Below are 23,282 nucleotides of genomic sequence, written 5' to 3'. Positions count from 1 at the left end.
AATGTACCGTCAAGAAAAAGTTTCGTACTCTAAGATTAAGGGGTCTTGGGAAGGTTTGAAATTAGGGGGGCTGGAGACATGTTTTCGTAATAATGAGATTTCGGTTTTCGAAACAAGCTAAAACATGTGAACTAGTTTCGAACCGAAATTGACCGTCATAAAAACGTCACTTTTTTCAACCCCGAGGGTGTAACTGTGCTCCGAATAAAGTACCTGCTGAGGATTCAGGAGTTTTTTGTTGACAACAACGAATATGGTATATTTTGAGGCGCCACAGTTTTGTACTTCTTCGATACTAAAATTTACCTTCGATAAATAGTTTTATAGCCCCAAATGGAATGAGTGAATTCGATTAGGGGTTATAGGCAAGTAAGAAACGTTGGAAAAAGTGTGGTCATACATTTTGCACTTGTGTAAAAAAGACTAAAATACGGAGGGGGCTGTAGACATGCTCACCGCCTCCTTTTGAAATTGGTTATTCAAAGTTTTGTACCGTCATGAAGAAGTTTTGTACCCTGACAGAAAACCATTGATTCAGATATATTCAGGTTTTTATTGCATGAACCTTCGAAGCGAGAGGCTCCTCTGCACGCGAATCCCCCCAAGCCTCTGAGCCATAGACTATGCACTGAGCCGTGGGCGTAGTCTACGCCTTCCACCGCCTCTGGGGTGGGGAGTTTGCGCATATCTCGAATCTTCACGATGACTAGGCGTGCGCATGCTCAGTAGTAAATTGTCTGTTATCTTATGCTGTCACCTTAATCTTACAGTGTTTGTTTCCACGCATGTTCAAGTTCCTATAATTTTGAGTAATTATCACCCTAAAGTCCTATAAAATTGAGTGAGTACCTATTCACTTCACTTTTGTATAATTTAATATCGATTCTCTCTATGTTGTAACGGTGAGTGGGGGAAATACGTAATGACTCAAAAATCTAACCTGGGAATGCACGTCCCACGTTACGTCAGACAATTTGAATGCTTCCGAGCAAAATCACATGTTACAGAGTAATCTGTAAGCACCTTTATTGTTACATATTGTAAATGACACTGTTGGAATTGGTCAAATGGTAGAACTACTGGAAATGTACCATTGGTTGAAATGAAAATGAATTTACTGCGGTTATAAAGGTACGAATTACCTCTATTCTGATTGCTGAATTTAAATAAAAACACCAATTTTGAATGAAAAAACACGTTTGGATATTTTTTAAATAATTGTAGATTTAGGCACACCATATACTTTTCAGCCGCTTTCCGTGTAACTTCTTCGGCATTATACCTAATTCTTATGTGGCCTCACTCTCAATATTCTTTTGTAGAATAAAGATGGAAAAATTATTGGGAATATTGGACACTGTTTGATTTCTATTGTTTATTTCGTGACAATGCCGACGTTTCGAAACAAATTCGTCTCTTTTCCAAGGCTAAAAATAAATACAAAAATATATTATAAGACATACAATATGACATAACATGAAAATAAATTACCTAGTTCCGATAAACAAAATTGTACGCTTCTTGAAAACATCTAGACATTTTAAAGAAATCAAAAATTTATAGAGTAGGTACACAATGCAAACATCTTATCAGATATTATTTCCACATTTATGACAATGACACCAACAATTAACATAAGCTTACAAAATATTGATCACGAGTGGACTTAACACTATTGACGAGGCTAGCCATTACTTATTTCTTCTAAGTATATTATTATAAATCGTGATTAGGTGTTGCACATCTTCTCTATAATTAACGGTGTAATTTCTTTTAATGTGAATCATCTCGCTTATATTACGTTTATAACCTCTTCTCTATCAAGAATTTGTACATTTTTCAAATCAAATTTGTGGCCCATAGTCATTAGATGTAAAGTTAAAGCCGTTTTGTTATAATTTGCAATATTTTCACTGTCATATTTATGTTGTTTTACTCTATCGCGTAAATACTGTTTTGTTTGGCCAATATATCTCTTGTTACAATTAGCACAGAGTATCTTGTATATCACTCCCGATTTTAAATCATAATATGTTTTAAATTTCAAATTTTTGAAAAATCTTCTTGTGATGAGGCGCAAAAAATTCGTGAGAATAGAGGTGGCACACATGCCGACGCCCGACACAAATATTTATGACGCACATTTGAACATAATTCTCATATTAATATTATTTCTTAACTTTTATTGAAGTTGCTGATCTGATTTCTCGGCATCGCTCGTTGTGAGGCGTATATATGAAAACGGAGTTGTTATTTTTTCATTTGCTCCTCTGTGGACTTTGCGTCCGTGGCTAGAGCCACCTTTGCCACGCTCTAGAGACGACACTGTGTCCAGTTTCAAATTCAATCGTTTCATCTTTATTTTTTGTTATTCCCTGGAAGATAATCAGTGGATATTTCAGTTGAAATTTTTTTTTCTTGGTCGATATCAGAAGTTTATAACGCTATGACCTATTCTCTAATTTTTTTCCAGTGAAAATGCCCAGACCTGAATGTTTCGATTGGAACCGTCTTATTGAAAAATTTGAAGCGTATCGGTCCCAATTCAGTGCTGGAATCCAACCACCCTCATCTGATGTTTGGAAAAGTTTATCAGCTGATTTCGACAATAAGTACTCGTATAAATACATCTATATGATTTTCAAAACTAATAGAAAAAATATTCTCGAAAAACTTGGTTTGAGTGCGCCTGCTGAGCAGTATGAAGCAGGTTACCCTGATTTGACATTTGGTCCAAATGATGATATATGCAGCAGTAGCAGTGAAGAGAATTCGTTATCACCCGAACACCGCATCAAAACATTCAATATCACGCTATCAGCAGAAGAATGGAATAAAATATCACCAAGAGAAACAATTTACAAGTGCAAGGATAAGGGCAATTCAGCGAGGACATCTCGAGTTTATAATATTTTGCCTCCTGAAAGTGGCTGGACTTCCATAATCAATTCACATTTTTGGGATCATCTGAAGCTACCTTGCTGTTTGTCTTTCATACGATCGAAAGTTCATAACTCAGGAAAAGAATTTCTCAATATTAAAGCCAAATGCAAACAGTGCAATTCTCTTTTTGTTGCATCAATGGAGAAGGAGCCGTTGGAAGAATCCAGGGCGATTCTTCATTGCTCGTATACAGGAAACTTCCAAATTTGTCGAACCACACTCAAAAGGAGAATAACTACAGCAGAACAGGAGGAGGGATTGAAAGAATTTCTATCTGGAACCGAGTCGGCCAAATCTTTCCAGGGAAAACTTATTAATTCGTGCATGTCAATGGGAGATCCCGAGCCGAGCCACTTGCCATCATTGAACTCTCTGCGTTTGCTAAAATGTAGATTTCAGAAGCGACAGAAATTACACGAGGATCCAGCTCAAGCTCTGTTGATCATGAAATATTGTGACCCTTATCAACAGGTGATTCAGCAAATAGGTTTAGACCCCTTTTACCTCTCTTACTGGACTCCCTCTCAAGTATCCGTCTACAACAATTATTGTAAAACCACATCGATGTCTTCAATCTCTATCGATGCAACTGGTAGCATTGTGAAAAAGTTGCAGCGGCCTTTCAATAACAAATCTCGAGAAATTTTGCTTTACAGTATATGTCTGTATGATGTCAGAAAAAAAAGCCAGTATTCAATCGCGAATCTGTTATCCGAGAGGCATAACACTAATGTTTTAACTTATTTTTTGAACTCATTTTTCAATGGAAAGACTCCTGTTAAAATAGAAGTACCTAAACAGAGTGTAAGCGATCACTCTATTCCAATAATATCTGCGTCAGTGAGAACTCTAACGCAGTTCACAAGTTTACATGATTATTTAATGAATGCAGCATTATTATTGACCTGTCCATCACAAGTTCAAGTTCCAAAGTGTTTTATTCGATGCGATGTCGCTCACATTGTTAAAATAATATGTTCATTCAAACCTCTGAAATCTATGGAGCGCAGAAGATGTCGAGAACTTTACATCAGGAGTATATGCCAATTAATTTCAACTACAAGTGTAGAAGACGCAGAAGGATTGCTTTTCTCCATATTTGTTGTGGCAATAAGTAAAGACGGCGGTTTGAACAAAAATGGAGAGTTCTTGCTTTGCGAAAAGAAAAAAAAAGAACTAAAAACAAGATGTGCTACAGGTAAAAACGTTGTAGTTGATAGAACACTTGACGTCATGGAATCTTTCTCAAACGACTCTGAAATAGGAGAGGAGGATATGCAGATATTTCAGCAAGATCACGGCATATCACTGAATTCATCTGAAGGAGTTATAACCTTTAAACAATGGGGTGAACGCATTCTTGAAAGGGCTGCGTTGGCGATAAGCGATGAAACAAGCGATGAGGACAATACTATGTATTCCCCTGACTTACCATCTTGCATTTTGAAGCTCTTGGAAACACTTCCACTATGGTCTGGAATTTTGAGACCTATTTTCAAATACGGACCCGAAACAGCCAGTACAGCATACGTCGAAAGTTATTTCAATGACTTGAAAAATAGGTTATTAGGTCATGTGGGGAAATTGCCCATATCAGCTGATATATTCCTTATGCATCATATTCCCAATATCGAAGCCAGTTTGAAAATTATCAGTTCCAAACAAGACCAAACAGAAATAAATATCTTCGAAAAAGAGACAGTAGCTGAGCATGAAAGTAGAGAACAAGCGGACATTATCGAACCCAGACAACTCAATCAACTGCAGGGCAGAAGAGAATTACACCAAAATGTCACTTTATGTCCCTTATGTTCTAGAGGCGACCTACCCACCGACGCACACAAGTGCATACATTGCGGCAAATCTGTTCACATAATTTTTCCAGACATTTGCGGATCCCCAATAGACGACAGTGAGGAGGGCTATGGCCAAAAATCAATATGCGTTACATGTGCTCAGAAGGCACATGCAATATTGGAACCGATACACACACAGTTTATTCCGGGAGGAAATTTTACGACAACTATGGAACGAACCAGTGAGGAAAATTGGAAAGGACAAGTCCTCCCATTGAAGAAGAGAAGCAGAAAGTCGTACTTAACGCCCAACATAGAAATCGAGAACTTTGACTTGAATTCTAAGGCAAAGCCAACACCCATAGGCCTTCTCAAGAACGGAACCAGGGCGAACAACTTGAAACCTATTGTCGTCAACAATCGAAAGTACATAATTAGCAACACTTGCGCTTTTGACGCGATTGTTCAAACGCTAGCAAATGGCTATTGCGACAGCAGTCTTTTCCGTGAATTTGTCAATGCTCAACCCACAAATGACGTACTCTGGCGCATTGTAAAGTATATGGAAAAATTGGGTATGTCGAAGTGGCCCTATCATTGGAGGGCCATCCTTTTGTCTCAAATGTACGAAAGTACAGCACTCAAGAATGGAATTTTTCAAAACAATGCCGAGGTGGTTGCCTGTGCAATGTGCAGAAAATTGTTGAGTAAATACCCCTCTGTCACAGAAAAAGTAAATTGCGCTACCAACAAATGTTTCACCTCTCTTTCGACACCTGTAATTGCTATAGAAGTCGATGCAGGGCAAAACCTCGACTTAACGTCCGCTCTTCAAGAGAGGCTGATGCCAATATCGAAACCTTGCAAATTCGATTTTAACAAAATTGATAAAACTGAATACGATTTATCACCCACCCATGTCATTTTTGAGACACAAATGAAAGTTGATGCCAATGAACTACAAGAAGGTGATGTGGTTCCAAATCCTGAGCTTCGTTTGAAGGATATTCCAGTATCGATAAGTACACATAGCGTTGAATATCATCTTCGTGGAGCTGTTTGTTTTTCTGGTACCACCAACAGAAGGAATATCAATATTGTCGGCCATTATACAAGCTACTGTAGACGTATTGATGGATATTGGGAAGTGTATAATGATCTCCACAATAAGAAAAGCGCATGCTCGATGGATGCGAAAGTTGAATGTGAGCTTCTTTTTTACACAATCTGATTTTGATCATTTTATAAATTCTATTATTTTTGTTGTTTTGGATTCTTGCCTTTTTTTTATTTCTTATTTAAGCCTACGGAACTGTGATGTGAATAAATTGTTTAATCAAATAACATTTAATGGGGACGCGATACATTGTACCCAATGCAACGTCTTTATTTCTTTCGTCATATGAAAGTGTATTGATGTTTTGAAATACGACTCTTGATTAGAACTCTTATTCTTCAACGTTTTTTTCTTGAATCTACCTCTTTAACCCTTAACTCTTCCTCTACCCGTACAACCAACTGATACCTAAGTGTCATTCATAGGACAGTTGGTGTTGGATATCAATTTGTGATACGAAATTGAAGAAGAAGTCTATAAAACACTTCTGTTGTTGGGACCTTGTATATTATATCATCTGGTTACATGTTTTGGCATATTCGCCATTGTCAAACTAAAGATTCTGAAAAGTTGTTACTCGTAAGTACAATATATCAAGTTGAAGGAAAATTTTTGAAGAAAGGTGAAAAGGTGAAAAACATATAATTCTACAGTTCGGTTAATTGCTGACGATTTTATGGTTCCATAGTCATATGGTAAAACATCGATTAAAATTAGAAGTCACAAAGTGAAAAATAAAGATCAGAATTAAGAATGGTCGAAAAGGCATAATATGAAGTAAACCAATATAAAATGATTCCTCTTCTTCCAATCAAGGTTGACTCAGGAGCTGAATTTTCCGACGATACAGTAGCGTCCTCGAGGACCATCAATATAAAATTTCATAGGTGTCTTTCATATTGTTTGTAAACATAAACATATCAAGAACATATAATACAGGACACTAAATGCTATGTTAATAAACAATGTGAAAGACACATATAAAATTTTATATTGATGGTCCTCGAGGACGCCACTGTATCGTTGGAAAATTCAACAATTGAGTCTACCTTGATTGGAAGAAGAGGAATCCGTCAGCACGAACCTCAGTTTTGTATTGTTTCATTTGTGTTTTTGTCTGTCAAATTTTTCACCAACTCTTTATCGAATTTTTTGTAACAAAAAAAATAAATATGTCAAAATTCAACTGGCAGCTACCTTTGGAGAGCCAGCTGTCGAAAGGCCGTGGATGAGGAGAATTCTGCAATTCCAATGGAATAAATGGGCGCCTCCAGATTCTTGTTTTAGATCCGTTTAATATTGATTGATGTTAAAATACAAATAAATCTGGAAAGTTCAGTTTGAAGACTAAATTCAATATCATTTGTGAGTATAATTGAATTATCTAGAGACTGTGAAACTTCAATATCTTTATTATCTGAAATCCGTATTTTCTTTCTTCTGATTAAGGAACAAAAATTTCTTGCAATGGTAAATTTCGGTACGAAACTAGTGCACATGTTTCATCTGGTTTCGGAAACCGAAATCTCAATATTTCGAAAACATGTCTCTGGCCCCCCCAATTTCAAACACTCCTAAGAAGACTCCTCAATCTTAGGGTACAAAATTTTTTCTTGACAGAACATTCCGGTACAAAACTAGTACAAAAGTTTGAAATAAAAAAAAATTGCATTTTCAAAAGTGAGGGTTGAGCATGTGTACAGCACCCCAAACAGAAAAATGTATTTTCTTCATTTGAATTAGGGTACAAAACTTTTTCTCAACAGTACATTTCGGTACAAAACTAGTTCTCATGTTTCACCTTGTTTCGAAAACCGAAATCTCAATATTTCGAAAACATGTCATGGGCCCCCCCAATTCCAAACCCTCCTAAGACCCCTCAATCTTAGGGTACAAAACTTTTTCTTGACGGTACATTTCGGTACAAAACTAGTACAAAACTTTGAAATAAAAAAAAAATTGCATTTTCAAAAGTAAGGGTTGAGCATGTCTACAGTAGCCCCAAACAGAAAACTTGTATTTTCTTCATTTGAATTAGGGTACAAAACTTTTTCTCAACAGTAAATTTCGGTACAAAACTAGTTCTCATGTTTCACCTTGTTTCGAAAACCGAAATCTCAATATTTCGAAAACATGTCATGGGCCCCCCCAATTCCAAACCCTCCTAAGACCCCTCAATCTTAGGGTACAAAACTTTTTCTTGACGGTACATTTCGGTACAAAACTAGTACAAAACTTTGAAATAAAAAAAAAATTGCATTTTCAAAAGTAAGGGTTGAGCATGTCTACAGTAGCCCCAAACAGAAAACTTGTATTTTCTTCATTTCAATTAGGGTACAAAACTTTTTCTCAACGGTACATTTCGGTACAAAACTAGTACTCATGTTTTAGCTTGTTTCGAAAACAGAAATCTCATTATTTCGAAAACATGTTTTAGCTTGTTTCGAAAACAGAAATCTCATTATTTCGAAAACATATGTCTCCAGCCCCCCCAATTTCAATTCCTCCTAAGACCCCTTAATCTTGGGGTACAAAACTTTTTCTTGACGGTACATTTCGGTACAAAACTAGTACAAAACTTTGAAATAAAAAAAAAATTGCATTTTCAAAAGTGAGGGTTGAGCATGTCTACAGTACCCCCAAACAGAAAACTGTATTTTCTTCATTTTAATTAGGGTACAAAACTTTTTCTCAACGGTACATTTCGGTACAAAACTAGTACTCATGTTTTAGCTTGTTTCGAAAACAGAAATCTCATTATTTCGAAAACATGTCTCCAGCCCCCCCAATTTCAATTCCTCCTAAAACCCCTTAATCTTTGGGTACAAAACTTTTTCTTGACGGTAAATTTCGGTACAAAACTAGTACAAAACTTTGAAATAAAAAAAAATTGCATTTTCAAAAGTGGGGGGTGAGCATGTCTACGGCCCCCCCAAACTGAAAACCGTATTTTCGTCACTTTAATTAGGGGTACAAAACTTTTTTTCAACGGTACATTTCGGTACAAAACTAGTACAAAACTTTAGCGTCAAAAAAAGTGAAATATTCAAATTTGGGGGGGCTGGAGACATGGACCTTCGACATAGAGGAGTAAAAACGCAAAAGGCTTATGTTTGTTTATTTGTCTGTTTAGCTACCAAAGCTTTACATTTAGAACTTGCGTCAGATTTATCTACTGACACATTTTTAGATTGCCTCAAAAGATTTTTGAGTAGAAGAGGCCCAATTCAGACCCTTTATTCCGATAGAGGAACGAATTTTGTAGGAGCAAAACGCCACTTAGATTCCTTGAAGAAATTCATCGCCTCAAGCGATTACACGAATTCTCTAAAAAACATTCTTATTGAGAATCAGATTAGTTGGAAGTTTAATGTTCCATTAGCGCCTCATATGGGTGGTTTATGGGAGATTAATGTCAAATCGATGAAAACCCATTTGTTTAAGGCAATAGGACATCAAATTCTTTGTTATGAGGAATTCGCTACTGTTTTGGCCCAAATAGAAGCACTTTTGAATAGTCGCCCTTTATGTGGGTATATTAGTAGTGATCCATCTGATCCTGAAATGCTCACGCCCGCTCATTTTACTTTAAATACGCTACAGTGCTTACCATCAATTGACGTCTCAAATATCTCTTTGAATAGATTAAATAGAAAGCAACTATTGGATCAAATAGTTCAGTCGTACTGGAGGCGTTGGAAGAACGAGTATTTGAGCCAACTTCAGGTACGCACAAAGTGGACAAAAAATTCAAGTCCCCTCACACTCGGAACAATAGTTGTTCTCATGAATGAAAATACTCCTGTCCTTCAATGGCCTTTAGGTATCATAGTTGAGGTTTTTCCAGGAAAAGACGGTATTGTTAGAGCCGCCTCTGTCAGAACGAAACATGGAACATATCAAAGGCCAGTTACCAAATTGTGTCCTTTGCCGACACAATGAACGCACCGCTTTTCATTTTTTTTGTAATTTTATCTTAGTTTTAATACGTTAGGTAATCATTAATAATTGGAGAATGAGTACCATTCCCCAATGGTGAGGGAGGATGTTTACGCATTTATTATTTTCTTGATTTTCTTTGCGTGAAAACATAAGGAGAACATCTGTCGATATCGTATCCACAAGATCGCGTATGAATTCAGTATTGTCTCGATTGTTCTGAGTTGAGGATATCGCTGTTTTATTATTATAATTTAGATTATTATAGTTTTTCACCCGCTCTTGAAATTCTGCGAAATTCATAGAAATTTCCGCGAATATTAGAATAGAAACACCCGCTATATCAAAACTTTAGTTTCACCCGCTATTCACTATAGATTTGCTCGCAATAGTAGTTAGTGCTGCTAGTGTCTCCTGTTTTTGTGTGGAAGACAAGAAACGAAATAGAGGAAAGGGTGCTTGGTGAAGCCCTTCGCTCCTTTCTACCTTACAACCCAACCTTTATCCAGTGATTCACGAAGGGTAACATACGCTAGCAAGGATTTGGTTTTTGGTGAGTTGAATTCTCAGCAATTTCCACATTATTATTTATTAAAAACTATACAGTCCATTGTAATTCGCCAAAACAATGATAAACATTATTTTATGACAGTTGTGGATGACTTCACTCATTTTACTTCAGTATATTTACTGAAGTACAAAAATGAAGCAGAAAGCTATTTGAAGGAGTATATTAATAGAGCAGAAACACATTTCAATCTAAAAGTGTCAAAAATAAGGTGTGATAATGGTGGTGAATTCAAAAGTAACGACCTGAAGGAGTGGACAAGACGGAAAGGAATCATGATAAACTTTACCATTCCTCATACTCCACAATTAAATGGAACGTGTGAAAGAATGCATCAGACAATCATGAACAAAGCGAGGGCTCTGTTGTTTGACTCACAACTAGATAAAGAGATGTGGGGAGAAGCAGTGTACACAGCAACATATCTTATAAACCTTAGTCCAACAACTACAACAAATTTTCTTCCTTCTGAAAAATGGTATGGAAAGAAACCTAATATGTCGAGACTCAGAATTTTTGGTAATATTGCCTATGCAAAAGTACTAGGACCTCTAAAGAACTTGGACCAAAGAAGTAAGAAATACGTTTTTGTTGGATATGCCGACAATGGTTATCGATTGTGGGATCCAGCAACGAGAAGAATATCTATTCACAGGGATGTGGTAATTACTACAGGAACTCCTATTCAAGAAGAAGACAATGATGAAATATTTGTGAGAATAAATGAAGAAAATTTTCAAGAAGATGAAAATGAGAATCAAGATACTGTAAGTCAAGAAGAAGAACTAGTTGAAGATAATCAAGATGAAGATAACCATTATGATGAAGCGAATGAACATTACGACCAAAATGAATGTAATAGCAGACTGAGAGACAGAAGAAACATAAAGAAACCCACAAAATATGATGACTATTTGATGGAATCAGATGATGAAGAAAGTTTTTTGACATATCAGGACTGTATCAATGATTTAAATGAAGATAAGTGGTTGCAAGCAATAAATGATGAAAAAAAATCGCTTGAGGAGAATAACACATGGAATTTTGTTGATGAAAATCAAGCAGAAGGTAAAGAAATTTTAACCAGTAGATGGATTTTCAAAGTCAAAGATGATGGAAGATATAAAGCAAGATTAGTTGTCAGAGGATGTCAACAAAAATCAAAATTGGATTTCAAAGACATTTTCAGTCCTGTGGTGGAAAGTAGTTCGCTAAGATTGTTATTAGCAATTGCAGCTCAAAATAATCTTCAAATTCAGACATTCGATGTGAGAACTGCATTTCTAAATGGAAAAATTGACAATGAAGTTTATATGAAAGTTCCAGAAGGATATGATATGCCAGGGAAAGTGTGTTTACTTAATAAAGCACTTTATGGATTGAAACAAGCTCCATTACAGTGGAACAAAAGGTTAACTTCTTTCCTAAAAAATGAAGGAATGATTCAGTTGAAATCTGATCAGTGCTTATTCAAGAAGAAAAATAATAACCTATATTTGGCAATCCATGTAGATGATGGAATGATGGATGCTCAAAATGATGAAATACAAAATTTTATAAAAAAATTGAGTCGAGAATTTAAAATAGTTATAACAGATTTTAAAAATTATTTGGGCATGAAAATAAAGAAGAATGAAGATGGAATACAACTATGTCAAGCTGAATATGCTAAAAAAATTTTGAACAAATTCCGAATGGATAAAGCAAAACCAATGAAAACCCCTCTCGTTGTTCAAGGACATGCAGAAGATGAAGGTTCTTGTGAAAATAATATTCAATACAATGAAGCAATAGGGAGTTTGCTGTATTTGACATGTAAAACAAGACCAGATATATCTTATGCAGTAAATTATGAAAGTCGTGCTACTGCAAATCCAAGCAATGAAGATTTTCAGAATGTGAAAAGAACAATGAGATATTTGAGAGGAACTATTAACACAGCAATTCATTACTCATCGAAAAGAACAGAAGACAATATAAAAATACAAGCTTATTGCGATGCAGATTATGCTGGTGATAAAAGAGACAGAAAAAGTACAACAGGATATGTAATCATGTTTGCTGGTGGACCAATATCATGGTGCTCGAGAAAACAGAGTATTGTGGCTTTATCAACTACAGAAGCGGAGTACATCGCTGCTGCAGAGTGCTGCAAAGAAGTCAAATATCTAAAAACAGTCATAGAAGAATTATTGAACACAGATATGCAAGTCATAATGCATGTCGATAATCAAAGCGCAATAAAACTGATTAAATCTGGTCAAATGAGTCGCAATAGTAAACATATAGATGTACGTTATCATTTCATTAGTGAACAATTCAAAGAAAGATGGTTTCAAATAAAATATTGCAGTACAGAAGAACAAGTTGCTGATATCATGACAAAACCTCTGATGAGTACCAAGTTTGACTACTTCAAGAGAAAGATTGTATTCGCCATTATTATGAATTGAGGAAATTTGTTTCTATTTTAATAATTTTATATTTGAGTATTTTGTCATTAAGGGAGAGTGTTGAATTAGATTCGATAATGACAAAATATAAATCAAGTAGGAAGTTTGGTCAGCTTTCAGAAGAAGATCAAGTTTGCTTTTTGACATCTGTCAATAATAAAAAATATAAAATAAATGTTGCTGAATAGAGTTACGAACTTGTGAATCTCTTTTATTAAATACAGAGTGAAGCAAATATTAAAATATAATATTATTATCTTAATCCTTTATTAAAATCATAGGGTCAACCCATTTTCAAATTGAAAAAAATTTGTCAATCAAAAGAGATATAGCTGATGCACAGCATTAAAATTGTGTCGAATGCAGGAGAATCATTGCCCGAGTCTGAATAATTTTTGTTTTAGGTTGATCTCCAAAAATTTATAATTTTCTTAAATTTTTGAAGTTTGTATTTTCGAATTCAAGTTTAATGTTGAAGTGTTTTTTTCTTGTAGTCAGTTTTAATAAGGAACTTGTGATTTACTTAATGGTCCTAATTAAGAGATAATTAAAATTCATTGTAAATTATAGAAAAGATTTCAGATTAGGCTATGTCTTGTTTGAGTAAAAAATTGTGAAACGTTACAAAATATACCTACAGAAGATAATTGGACCATACTCTATCTATATGAACTTCTCTGTTGCAAACTAACCCAGAATCACTTTGCTAATCCTATTCGGAATAACTTGCACATCCTGTGTACAGGGCGTTTCAACGTAAACTGGACCAAGTGTGGAGGGTTGTTTGTGAGTTTTGAAATAACGTTTCCTGGTTGCATTTGGGTGCTTAAACCATATAGTATACAATACGGAAAAAATAAAAATGGCGAAAGATCTGCAAAGTTTGCAATTTTTCTTCCGGTTGCCAAATTTGAATTAATTTTTTTTTTACATACAATAATCAAACACAACTTCATTTTTTATGTCTACAGCAAAAAAGGTCGTAATTGCTTCCCTATCGGGAAAGATCAAGCCATCCCATTCGAAAGTTTTGAGTTCGATTCCGGTGTTTTATTGAAATTATAGTGAGTTTTTTCTATAATTGGACGTTCCAGCAGTCCCTCATTGAAATTTTAGCTTTCGTCAGACCACCAGTAGTTTTGAAAAAAATATTTTAGTAGTTGGGACGGAACACGAGCAATTTCAATAATTTTTTTTTTACATTTCATCAAATGTAAATTGGAATTATTCTGATCATATGAATTTTTTTTGTCAGGCAACCCATAGGTGTTGCAAAATATACGCCCTCTGGTGGCATCCAGAACAACCCGAATATGGCTATAACCATAGACATCGGACACTAAGGAGCACCTAGATTTGAATGATAATGTACACAGTGAATTAAATCCACTGAGCAAAAAGTCCTTATATTCACTTTTAGTCTATTCAAACAACAAAACACGCATCCAAACTCAACACTCAAAAAACTATTTACTTTTGGAGTTATGAAAATAATAACAACAACATCCATAGTATAGTTTCGTAAGTGTTCACCCTAGCGCAGCAATCTTATTTTGCATACAGTGACTTCATGCAAAATTAGGGTGACTATACCCCCACAGTGGCGACAACGGGTCACAAAACTGTCAAAAGTGCGCCATATTTTGTCAAGGAGGTTGACAAATAATCATAGAAATGATAATATAGGTTAAAAAATCTATGCAAATAACAGTCATTTTGACGTCCGACAAAACATGGCGGATCAATCAACAGAAAATGAGACAGCGCCTATGTCGCCACTGTGGGGGGGGTATGGAGTATATATAGTCACTGTAATTTTGCAACGCCATTTCATCACATTTTAAAGGTAAGCATCCTTCCTATTCGAGTCTGTAAGTTCGATCCCCACCCATTGGGACCTTCAAGATGATCTTCATCTAGCTTATGCTTCTGAAACAAGTTACATATGATGGAGGCAAAATTTTTCCTCCTGATCTCACGACTTTGGCCAGTTCACAATAACTTGACACTAGCTACAAAATAAACATCTATTTCTATAGATTGAAAATCTTCTTTTTCTACAAGCGTGCGTGTTCAACCTTTTTCCCGCACGCATTTCAAGTTGCAAAGAATCACTTTCCCAAAAGGTGCGGGAAAAACGCATCCTATTTCTTTCCCGCACGCATTCGCTTGCGGGAATGGATCAGCAGAGGTTTTTCCCGCACGCAAATATTATAGAGTAAATTGAATTATGTCATGTCTCTATGCACCGAAAGCCAACGATGAGAAACCCATGGTAACGACATGCAGAAATACGTCTGTTATTATATGAATTAATCAAATGAGATATGATCTGTTTCGTGAAATGGATATATTTATGTAGGATCCACAATTGTGTAACATAAAAGTTGCAAATAAATGTTGTCGTGCATGGAAGACTTTAGAAATTCGAACTTTCCGAAGTCTTTTCGTTGTTGAAAATATGGTCCAGCTTTGCGCCTTGAAACAAAACAGATTTCTATAGAAATCATTGAGATACGCCAGATGACGTTTGCTGATTGATGGGACAATTTGAAGACGGGGTAAGTACCATCCCAAGACTTGGTACTGCTGGAGTCCCATTGGTCCAAAAGTATAAGAGACATCCCCTAAGTTTTCCAATCAGAAATGTGGGTGGGCCTTGAAGCTTTAAAATCATTGTTCTTTCCGGAAAACATTCATTCAGAGATTCAGAGAGTTAGATTCAGAGATAGATTCAGATATAGATTCAGATTGATTCGCTAAGTGTCGGGTTAAGTTTTGAATATAGACGAAAGACGAATAGACGATTCAATACTTTTAGATGTTTAGGCGATTAGACGATTAGAGTTTTGTTTTGAAGTAAAGACGAAAATAGTCAGCAATCGGTCACAATATATTTAATATATTGTGTAGAGTGAATCCAACGTGTACATTTGTTGATAAACTTGTAAATAGAGTTCGAGTTTTATTAACAACACCATTAAGAAGAAGGGAAATATAGGTTTACTTTTGTCTGAAAGAGAATCATATCCTAGACCAGATAAAAAAGCCTACATTTATATATTTCAATCGCTTGTAGACAAAATATTGTCCCGAACTCTGCTTCGCATCGTTCGGGCAACGGCAGTTTCGTGCGGGCATGTATCACTTTCCGCACTTGATAGGAAAATAACTATTTAGTAACTCACCGCCCACTTGAACATATTTGGTAACAATTTTACACATTGAATAAACGATTAAGGCTGTACTACTAGAATCCACTCCTCCACTAAGGGGTAAGAAGAAACCTCCCTGGCCCGATCTTCTTAGATAATCCCACAACCAACAAGCTGGACCCTAAAAATAAAAATATACACTTTCGAATCCCAGAAGTGACCCATCTATCATTAGGTAAAGTACAAAAAGTATTCTTTCCTAAATATATAAATGAACAGTTAAATTGGTTGGAGAAATGCGAGCTCCATGAAGTAAACACTCAAACAAATAAATTTGTTGATGCAATTAATTAAGGTACTTGGGTTAACAGCCATGTATGCACAAGCGGTAGAAGTTCACGTCGGGTATAACTAATTTTTTTTATATATCAACATTCACAAAAGTACAAACAAGACTGCCAAAATATTATCATGCATTTGAATAAAAGACATCACTGAAAGTCTGTTATTTATGCATCGACCCAAGCAATAGGAATCAAGCAATGTCTACTTCCATAGTCTCTTTCGGACTATTCATTACTTATTCTCCTTTTCTTTATAATACAGGATAATCCAGGAATAATGCGACAAACGGAAACCATAAACTGAGGTAACCAGAGGTTTTTAGTATCTTATTCCCATGATTGAGAAATCTATTTCCGGCAGAATTACAGAATTTTCAATATGTTCACGATTATTCCCTCGGAATAGAATTAACCCTTCTTCAATAATTCACTACCCTGCAAGGTTAAATCATACTAAAAAATATAACAAAAAACTTGTGAAGAGCCACCTATAAGTCTTATAACGATCTATTTAAAACATCACAACGAACAAAAGACTTTGAGAACAGCATGATATCGAACGGCAACACCATGATTTTCTGCCCGATACTACCATTAGTTCGAGGTGTGTCCCTTTCATGTGTGTCAATGAAAAAATATAATAATATATAAATAATACAATAAAAACTCACCTGTGCGATTTCCTCTTCAGGCTTCAAGTAATGCCATTCCAAAGGTAGAGAACAACTTAGGGTTGTATCATTTGGAGGACACAGTGCGAAGTCAGCCTGAATTCTTACATAACTCGGACAACCTGAGGCCATATGTGCCATTGATCTAACATGGTTTCTTTGAGTCCTGATGTCTTCCAAGTCAATTGTAGCGACTATAACCTCCTGTAAATGAAATTCACCTGTCAAAAAGGAATATAACCTTCATCAGCGAAATACTGCTCATACGCTTCATACTTTAACTTCAATACAACTACAATACAATTATCAAAAGCCAATGGATCTGAGACATGGAGACTGACAGTAAGAAATAAGAAGAGGATAGAAGCTGCATAGATGCGTTGAGGAGATCGGCTAGAATATCAAGAATGCAAAGAATAAGAAACCAGGAAGTACGTAATCAAATGGGAGTAGAAGGCACAATCATGGATGATATAGAGAGAAAACAACTGATGATGATGGGCATGTTCAACGGATGGGACAAACACGATAACCGAAACAAATAAAGGATTGGATACCAAATATAAGAAGACGAAGAGGAAGACCAAGGAAAAACTGGTTGGAGGGAATACGAAAAGCAATGTGTGGGGTGTAGTAAAGACACCCACTCTCTTTCAATTTACAATGCGTTATTGAATCACGTACTTCTTGTTTTATGTTTTGTTTCCGAATACATTCCTTTTTAGTAAATTGTTTATTTCATTATAGCCATACAACCACAACTCTCTCAGTGTCTATTACATTATATTCACAGGGGACATATACAACGGATTAATTTGATTGGATTATGGATTCTATCTTCCCAAGGAGGAAAGGTGCGAAGATGCTGATGTGGGACTTCATTTGGGAAGGGTGTCCTATGAAGTGATGCTAGGACCGACTTTGAAAGTCTGATTTATAAATATGTTTGTCAGGATGGAAACTACAGTTAATTTTCGGCTCGCTCTAGACTAGAGGTTCACCAGAAAAAGCTAGAGAACTACATTTTTTGTGACATTCTTTCCGAGTTTATAATAAGCGAAAAATCAAAACGACGCCGACGGCGACGTTTGAAATTTTATAGTTTCTCGCCATTTTCATCGTGAGGGCATGTGACAATCAATTCCATAACCTGATTTTCGTATTCAGCAAATAAAAGAAACATAGATTCTTGTAGATTTGTTACATGAAGTAGGTTACTGAAAAGATCTGGTTCTGGAGTTATGTAAAGACGAACATCATACAAACAAACAAAGCAACAAATTAATAAACACACGAACTTTCACATTTAGTAGTAGTAGTAAGGATTATTTTACATTGAAAAATAACACTACTCACAATCAAATTCTTATGACCAGTTGCAAGAACGCCCATTAAGATTTAAAACTGTAAATTTCGAAGGGAATAATAGAGCATTAAAATTCAAATGGAACATTGAAATTTAACGGTCCTTCCTACATAATGTAGCTTTCTACTGGTGAACGATTCGGTAGTTCCACTAGAAAACTCACAGATTTTACCTCTTCATTATATCGGTGTTGATGTGTATATTTCATTTCAGGTTAATTTCGTTCTTCCACATGCACCGGCATTGGCATATGTGGACCTAAACTGAGTGTCTCTAAAGCCCTGGGAAGTCTATTTCATAGACCGAGACACTGGCTGTTCACGTATGCGCTCAGGAGTGTCTTAAAATGAACCTCAAAGGGGCTCATATCTATATCACCACGGATAGCCACGCCACGATGAGGTTCCAGGAATCACACTGCCAGAGATCTCTGCTGACATGAGAGTGCCGTAATACCATAAAGCAACTAGCCAGAGAAAACATAGTGATTCTACTATGGGTACCTGGGCATTGTGTGTTGAGGGAAATGAGAAAGCCGATGAACTTGCCAAAAGGGCATCAAGGTTAACGCCTGCTGGACCTGAGCCTTTCTGTGGGCTCAATCTCAACCAGCACCATGAGAGACAACTGCAGGGCTGACGAGCTGCACCCCTCATACTACGGTGTTGGATTAGGAGAACTGAAACATCACCGAGCTTGAAGCTCCTCGCCATCGATGCCCCCCCTCCCCCAAATATTGATCCGGAGAGGATTATGTGAGAGCAATTCAGCTCAGGTCAAACTGCCTACCAACAGCTGCATTTCCATGGGTCCGTGATCCAGAAGTGAAGTCATGCACTGGCATAGGATAACTCGACACAACTACGTTGCACTGCGCTTGAAAAAAGCAGCAATTAAAAAGGGGTGGCAAATCACCCGAGACCCACAGATTAGAGACAGGGATGGCGAGCTTTTAAAACCTGACCTGCTCCTTGCTAAAGAAAACAACATCATAATATCTGATGTATCCGTGAGCTGGGAGACCCGCGAACCTCTCAGCATGGCGTATGCAGTAAAGAAGGCAATCTACTCAGCACCTGCCTTTCTTGACAAAGTACGCGAGAGCTACCCATGGAAAACAATCCAGGTACTACCACTCATTGTAGGTGACAGAGGTGGATGGTGCCCTGAGAATAAGGCAATTGAAGATCTAATAGGTGCCACTGCTGCTGACTGCGGTGACCTTATCCACACTGCATCCAGAGGAGGAAGCGTAATCCACAAGCTGTTTAATCGTATCGTCTGGCGCAGCTTCCACAGGGTCCAAAGGTCATACCGTCTCACTGCAACATCTCAGTGATAACGCTTCAGCTGTGTCCGCGTGCGAGTAGATCGGTTTAGTGCGCGGCTATCGTGGTGGGTGAGGGTGTCAGGGAGAGAGCTTGTTTGCCTTGCGTGTGAAGTGTGTGTGATATACAACTGAACATGTCTATGGACGAACTTATATGTTTGCTTTTATTGTTTTATTTCTGACAAATCCCCCTTTAATGTTTCCTGCGTGAATCACCTATTGGTCGCGTGTATACTTGTTTATTTAGTTAGATGTGGCTTTGTACCCAGATAGATTTTAGAGTCTCATGTTGAGCCATGTAGTCTAGAACTTTAAATAAAAAGCCTTAAACAGCAGTCCAACAATGGAAGGTACGAAGCAACGGCCAAGGCTCCTAAGGATGTTGTCGGTTTTGTGAACACCATTGCCGACCTCCTTGGGTTCCTATGAATGACTAGGGTAGAGAACAAAGGAACTACATGGTCGCAGTTCCCGGAAGGCTAACCGAGCCTTAACGCCTCAAATAATAATAATAATAATTTTGCATTCGAAATGTGGGAGAAAATTTCAGTAGATAGCAAAAGATAATTGGAAGTTAATTTCGCTGCAGTATTTTCAGTCACAAAACCAGAACATAAAAGGAAGACATCACTGCACTCACAATACAAATACAAGCAACAAAAAACTAGTGTTTGTGACGCCTTATTTGAAGCAAAATGGTTAGTGACACAGGATAAAACATGAGACATTCAGCGCTTGCGAAATATTTTGATGTCTCTCAGTAACTAAATAGTTAAGCTTGATATGTTGTAATATCTCCCACCTATAGGAGGGAGATAGGGTTCACTTCAGGTTTCAATAATAAAAAAATTTTTTTTCAATTTGTGGCACTTACAGCCTTTCCCTTTTGCGTGCCTCAATTCATTTACTTCAACTTCTCGAAAATAGGATGTTAAACATTGTAAGATTGTTGGTTTGAATAAAGTAACTAGGGTGTTCAACTACAACTGTTACTTTGAGTCAATATTCTGAAGTTCCCTGAGAAACATTCTGAATATTCTATGAGGATAGTATAATTTTCAACTTTTAAATTTTTCTCAGTTGAAAGTTATAGCAATTCACTACAGATTATCTTTGCATCAAATTTTGAGACAAATGAATAAAAAAGGCCTCAAGGTTTAAGGAAGTTGGTTGAAAATGATGACCTCATTTTTGGATTTTGCACAAAATTTTAAATTTCAACACAATATCCAAAAATGGGATAAAATATAACATGTCCAATATGAAATCACAAAGTTTTTGCTCAACGTCCAGTACAACCAAGGGAACCACTGAGACAAGAATATTTAAGTTGAATAGATACCGGCCAATTATTATGATCCACAAATTGTCAAAAAAAAATTTCATTTTGTCCTCTAGATACTCCTAGTAGTAGTAGTATACCATGTAGTTTACAATAGGGGTCAAAAAGGTTATAATGAACAATCACTAATTAATGAATTAGGTACCCCATTCATGTTGCTAAAGAGTGTTAAATATATGTATTATGAATGACCCTATATAACTGTTCACTGTTGAATACACACTTGTCATTCTCCAATGATTCAACTTACAACATCTTCTAATGAAAACTGCTTTGACCTGCTCACTATTTCACCATTCAGAGCAATGCATGAACAACCATTGAAATAAACTCTTTGTCCATCACATCCCCTCAAATTGCTGAATACATAGCAGCCCTTAGCTTTAAGGGTGGCACTTTTAACCAGGTCAACTGTAATATAAGCCTTACGTAATTCTGTATAGCTACCAGAACTGTTACATATAATCTCCACTCCATCTAGAGCCATTCCAATATGAGAACTCATTGGATTCCAGAGTTCTTCACAAATTTCAAATCCTGAAATTACATAATCTTGCAAAGAAACACTGGATACAATCAGAATATTATTACCTATGCATGTGTCTCTTGTTGCTATGACAGCATCACCAAAAGGTACTACTTCTTGATTTGTTACTTTGCTAATCATTCTTGGTAAATAGTAATCCTCTACTTGACGAATCTGAAAGCTCCTCATAATCAGAAATAAAAGAAAAAAATTTCAGGAAACATAAATTAGCATAGTGATTAATGGTTAGGGTATCTCCTGCATTATCTTTTTTGAAAATAAAAAATAAAGAATGTGAAATATTGCTCTTTAACTTACAACTAAATTACTCTGAAAGATGATCAACTTATGACAACTTACCTTTCTCCACCAAGAAAACCATCGAGATTCCCTATAATTTCCCTCATCACATGTCATTAGTTTTGGTCTTATCAATAAAATCCTCTGATTAAGGAAAATAACTCTACAATTATAGCTCACGTTTTTATGCATCACAGGCATACCTACATCCACCATGATGTCTTTGCATAGGGGAGAAGTCATGAGGTCTAATAAGACTTCCCAGCTATGTAAGAAGGTATCACACTCATAAAAATGATCTTCACAACTATAACCCCTGGAAGTAGAAGAAGTTGTATCACATCAGAATCTGATATAAAGGATTTCCCTAGAAGAATATATGAGGTCATCAAGAGCTTTCAATTGCTTGAGAGCCATTGTTTAAGATAGGGTCAGGGCGATAATCAGATGTTAACTGAAATCTCAAAGTTCAATAAATCTTTAACTCATCAACCGACTGATTCCAAATTTTGTGGTGGTTTTCAAATTTTTAAAATTTAAAATCCAAAAACTTCGTTTGGTACTATCATACAGGATTAGTAATCAATATTTTCATGGATAGGTAAAAGATTTCCATTTCATTTTTTCAATCTACTTGATTTATTTCACTCTGTATATCACTTATTCTATATAAATCATTTATGCTGAAAGATTACACAATGTTCTTCATCACTTCTTCAAATCCCAAATGTCCGAATGAAATTTGTTTAATCCACTCAATGAAACATTCGAATTTTCATGAAAAGCCAGAATCATAATATCCGTTACAAGTTGGATGACTAATGTGATATAAATATTTATGTCACTTTGCATAAAAATAGAGGATAAGTGAAAATGAATAAAAATAATTTAGAAACTCAGAAAGGCTAATATCATTGCTGATATAAAGACTAGTGTAGGTTTTTCAGTCACAAGGAAATTTGAGTATATACTAATTCAACAGCAACATTTTTGGAATTGTATTCCCTTCTTCAGGCTTATGAATAACGAATTAGTGCCGCTTATCATTAAAGAAATTCAAAATTGTAGGTGTATTTAAAATTTGCTTCATCTCGGGGATTTGATAACAACTGTGTTGACTTTTTTGTCAGGTCATTCCTGACAAAAAACAGTACGTACTCTAGTACCTGGTACTGATTTTTTTCAGTTATTAAAAATGTTGAACGAAGTTGGTCAGAAAGGGTGACAGAAGTGCAAAATTTGAAACAGGTCTGTTGATTAGTTCAAGATTTATTGAACTTTGATTTCATTCAACATCGGGAAACCAGTCTGTATATCCTAAAAGAAGACTCTCAGGCCTTAAAAACTCTTAATATGAGTGCAACTTGGTGACCTCAGTTTATGGAGGATGATATTGCATGATAAATTTATATTGTAACAATGATTTTTGGCC

At 36.1% G+C, this 23,282-nt stretch overlaps 1 protein-coding gene across 1 annotated transcript in view; it reads right to left on the bottom strand.

Annotated features, from left to right (window-relative positions):
* The window catches only part of LOC123307425 (glutamine-dependent NAD(+) synthetase), a 39,551-nt gene that overhangs the window by 15,689 nt on the left and 580 nt on the right, over positions 1 to 23,282 (bottom strand). Inside the window, exons 2-6 of the mRNA XM_044889724.1 lie at positions 21,911 to 22,166; positions 21,616 to 21,724; positions 21,275 to 21,561; positions 16,987 to 17,190; positions 16,005 to 16,152 (exon numbers count right to left, since the gene is read on the bottom strand). Of these exons, the coding sequence (XP_044745659.1) occupies positions 16,005 to 16,152; positions 16,987 to 17,190; positions 21,275 to 21,561; positions 21,616 to 21,724; positions 21,911 to 22,166 (1,004 nt within the window). The remainder of the gene's footprint in view (positions 1 to 16,004; positions 16,153 to 16,986; positions 17,191 to 21,274; positions 21,562 to 21,615; positions 21,725 to 21,910; positions 22,167 to 23,282) is intronic.

The sequence above is a fragment of the Coccinella septempunctata genome, chromosome 2 (genome assembly GCF_907165205.1).
Source record: "Coccinella septempunctata chromosome 2, icCocSept1.1, whole genome shotgun sequence".
Taxonomy (NCBI): domain Eukaryota; kingdom Metazoa; phylum Arthropoda; class Insecta; order Coleoptera; family Coccinellidae; genus Coccinella; species Coccinella septempunctata.
This window is presented reverse-complemented; position numbering and strand designations above follow the sequence as displayed.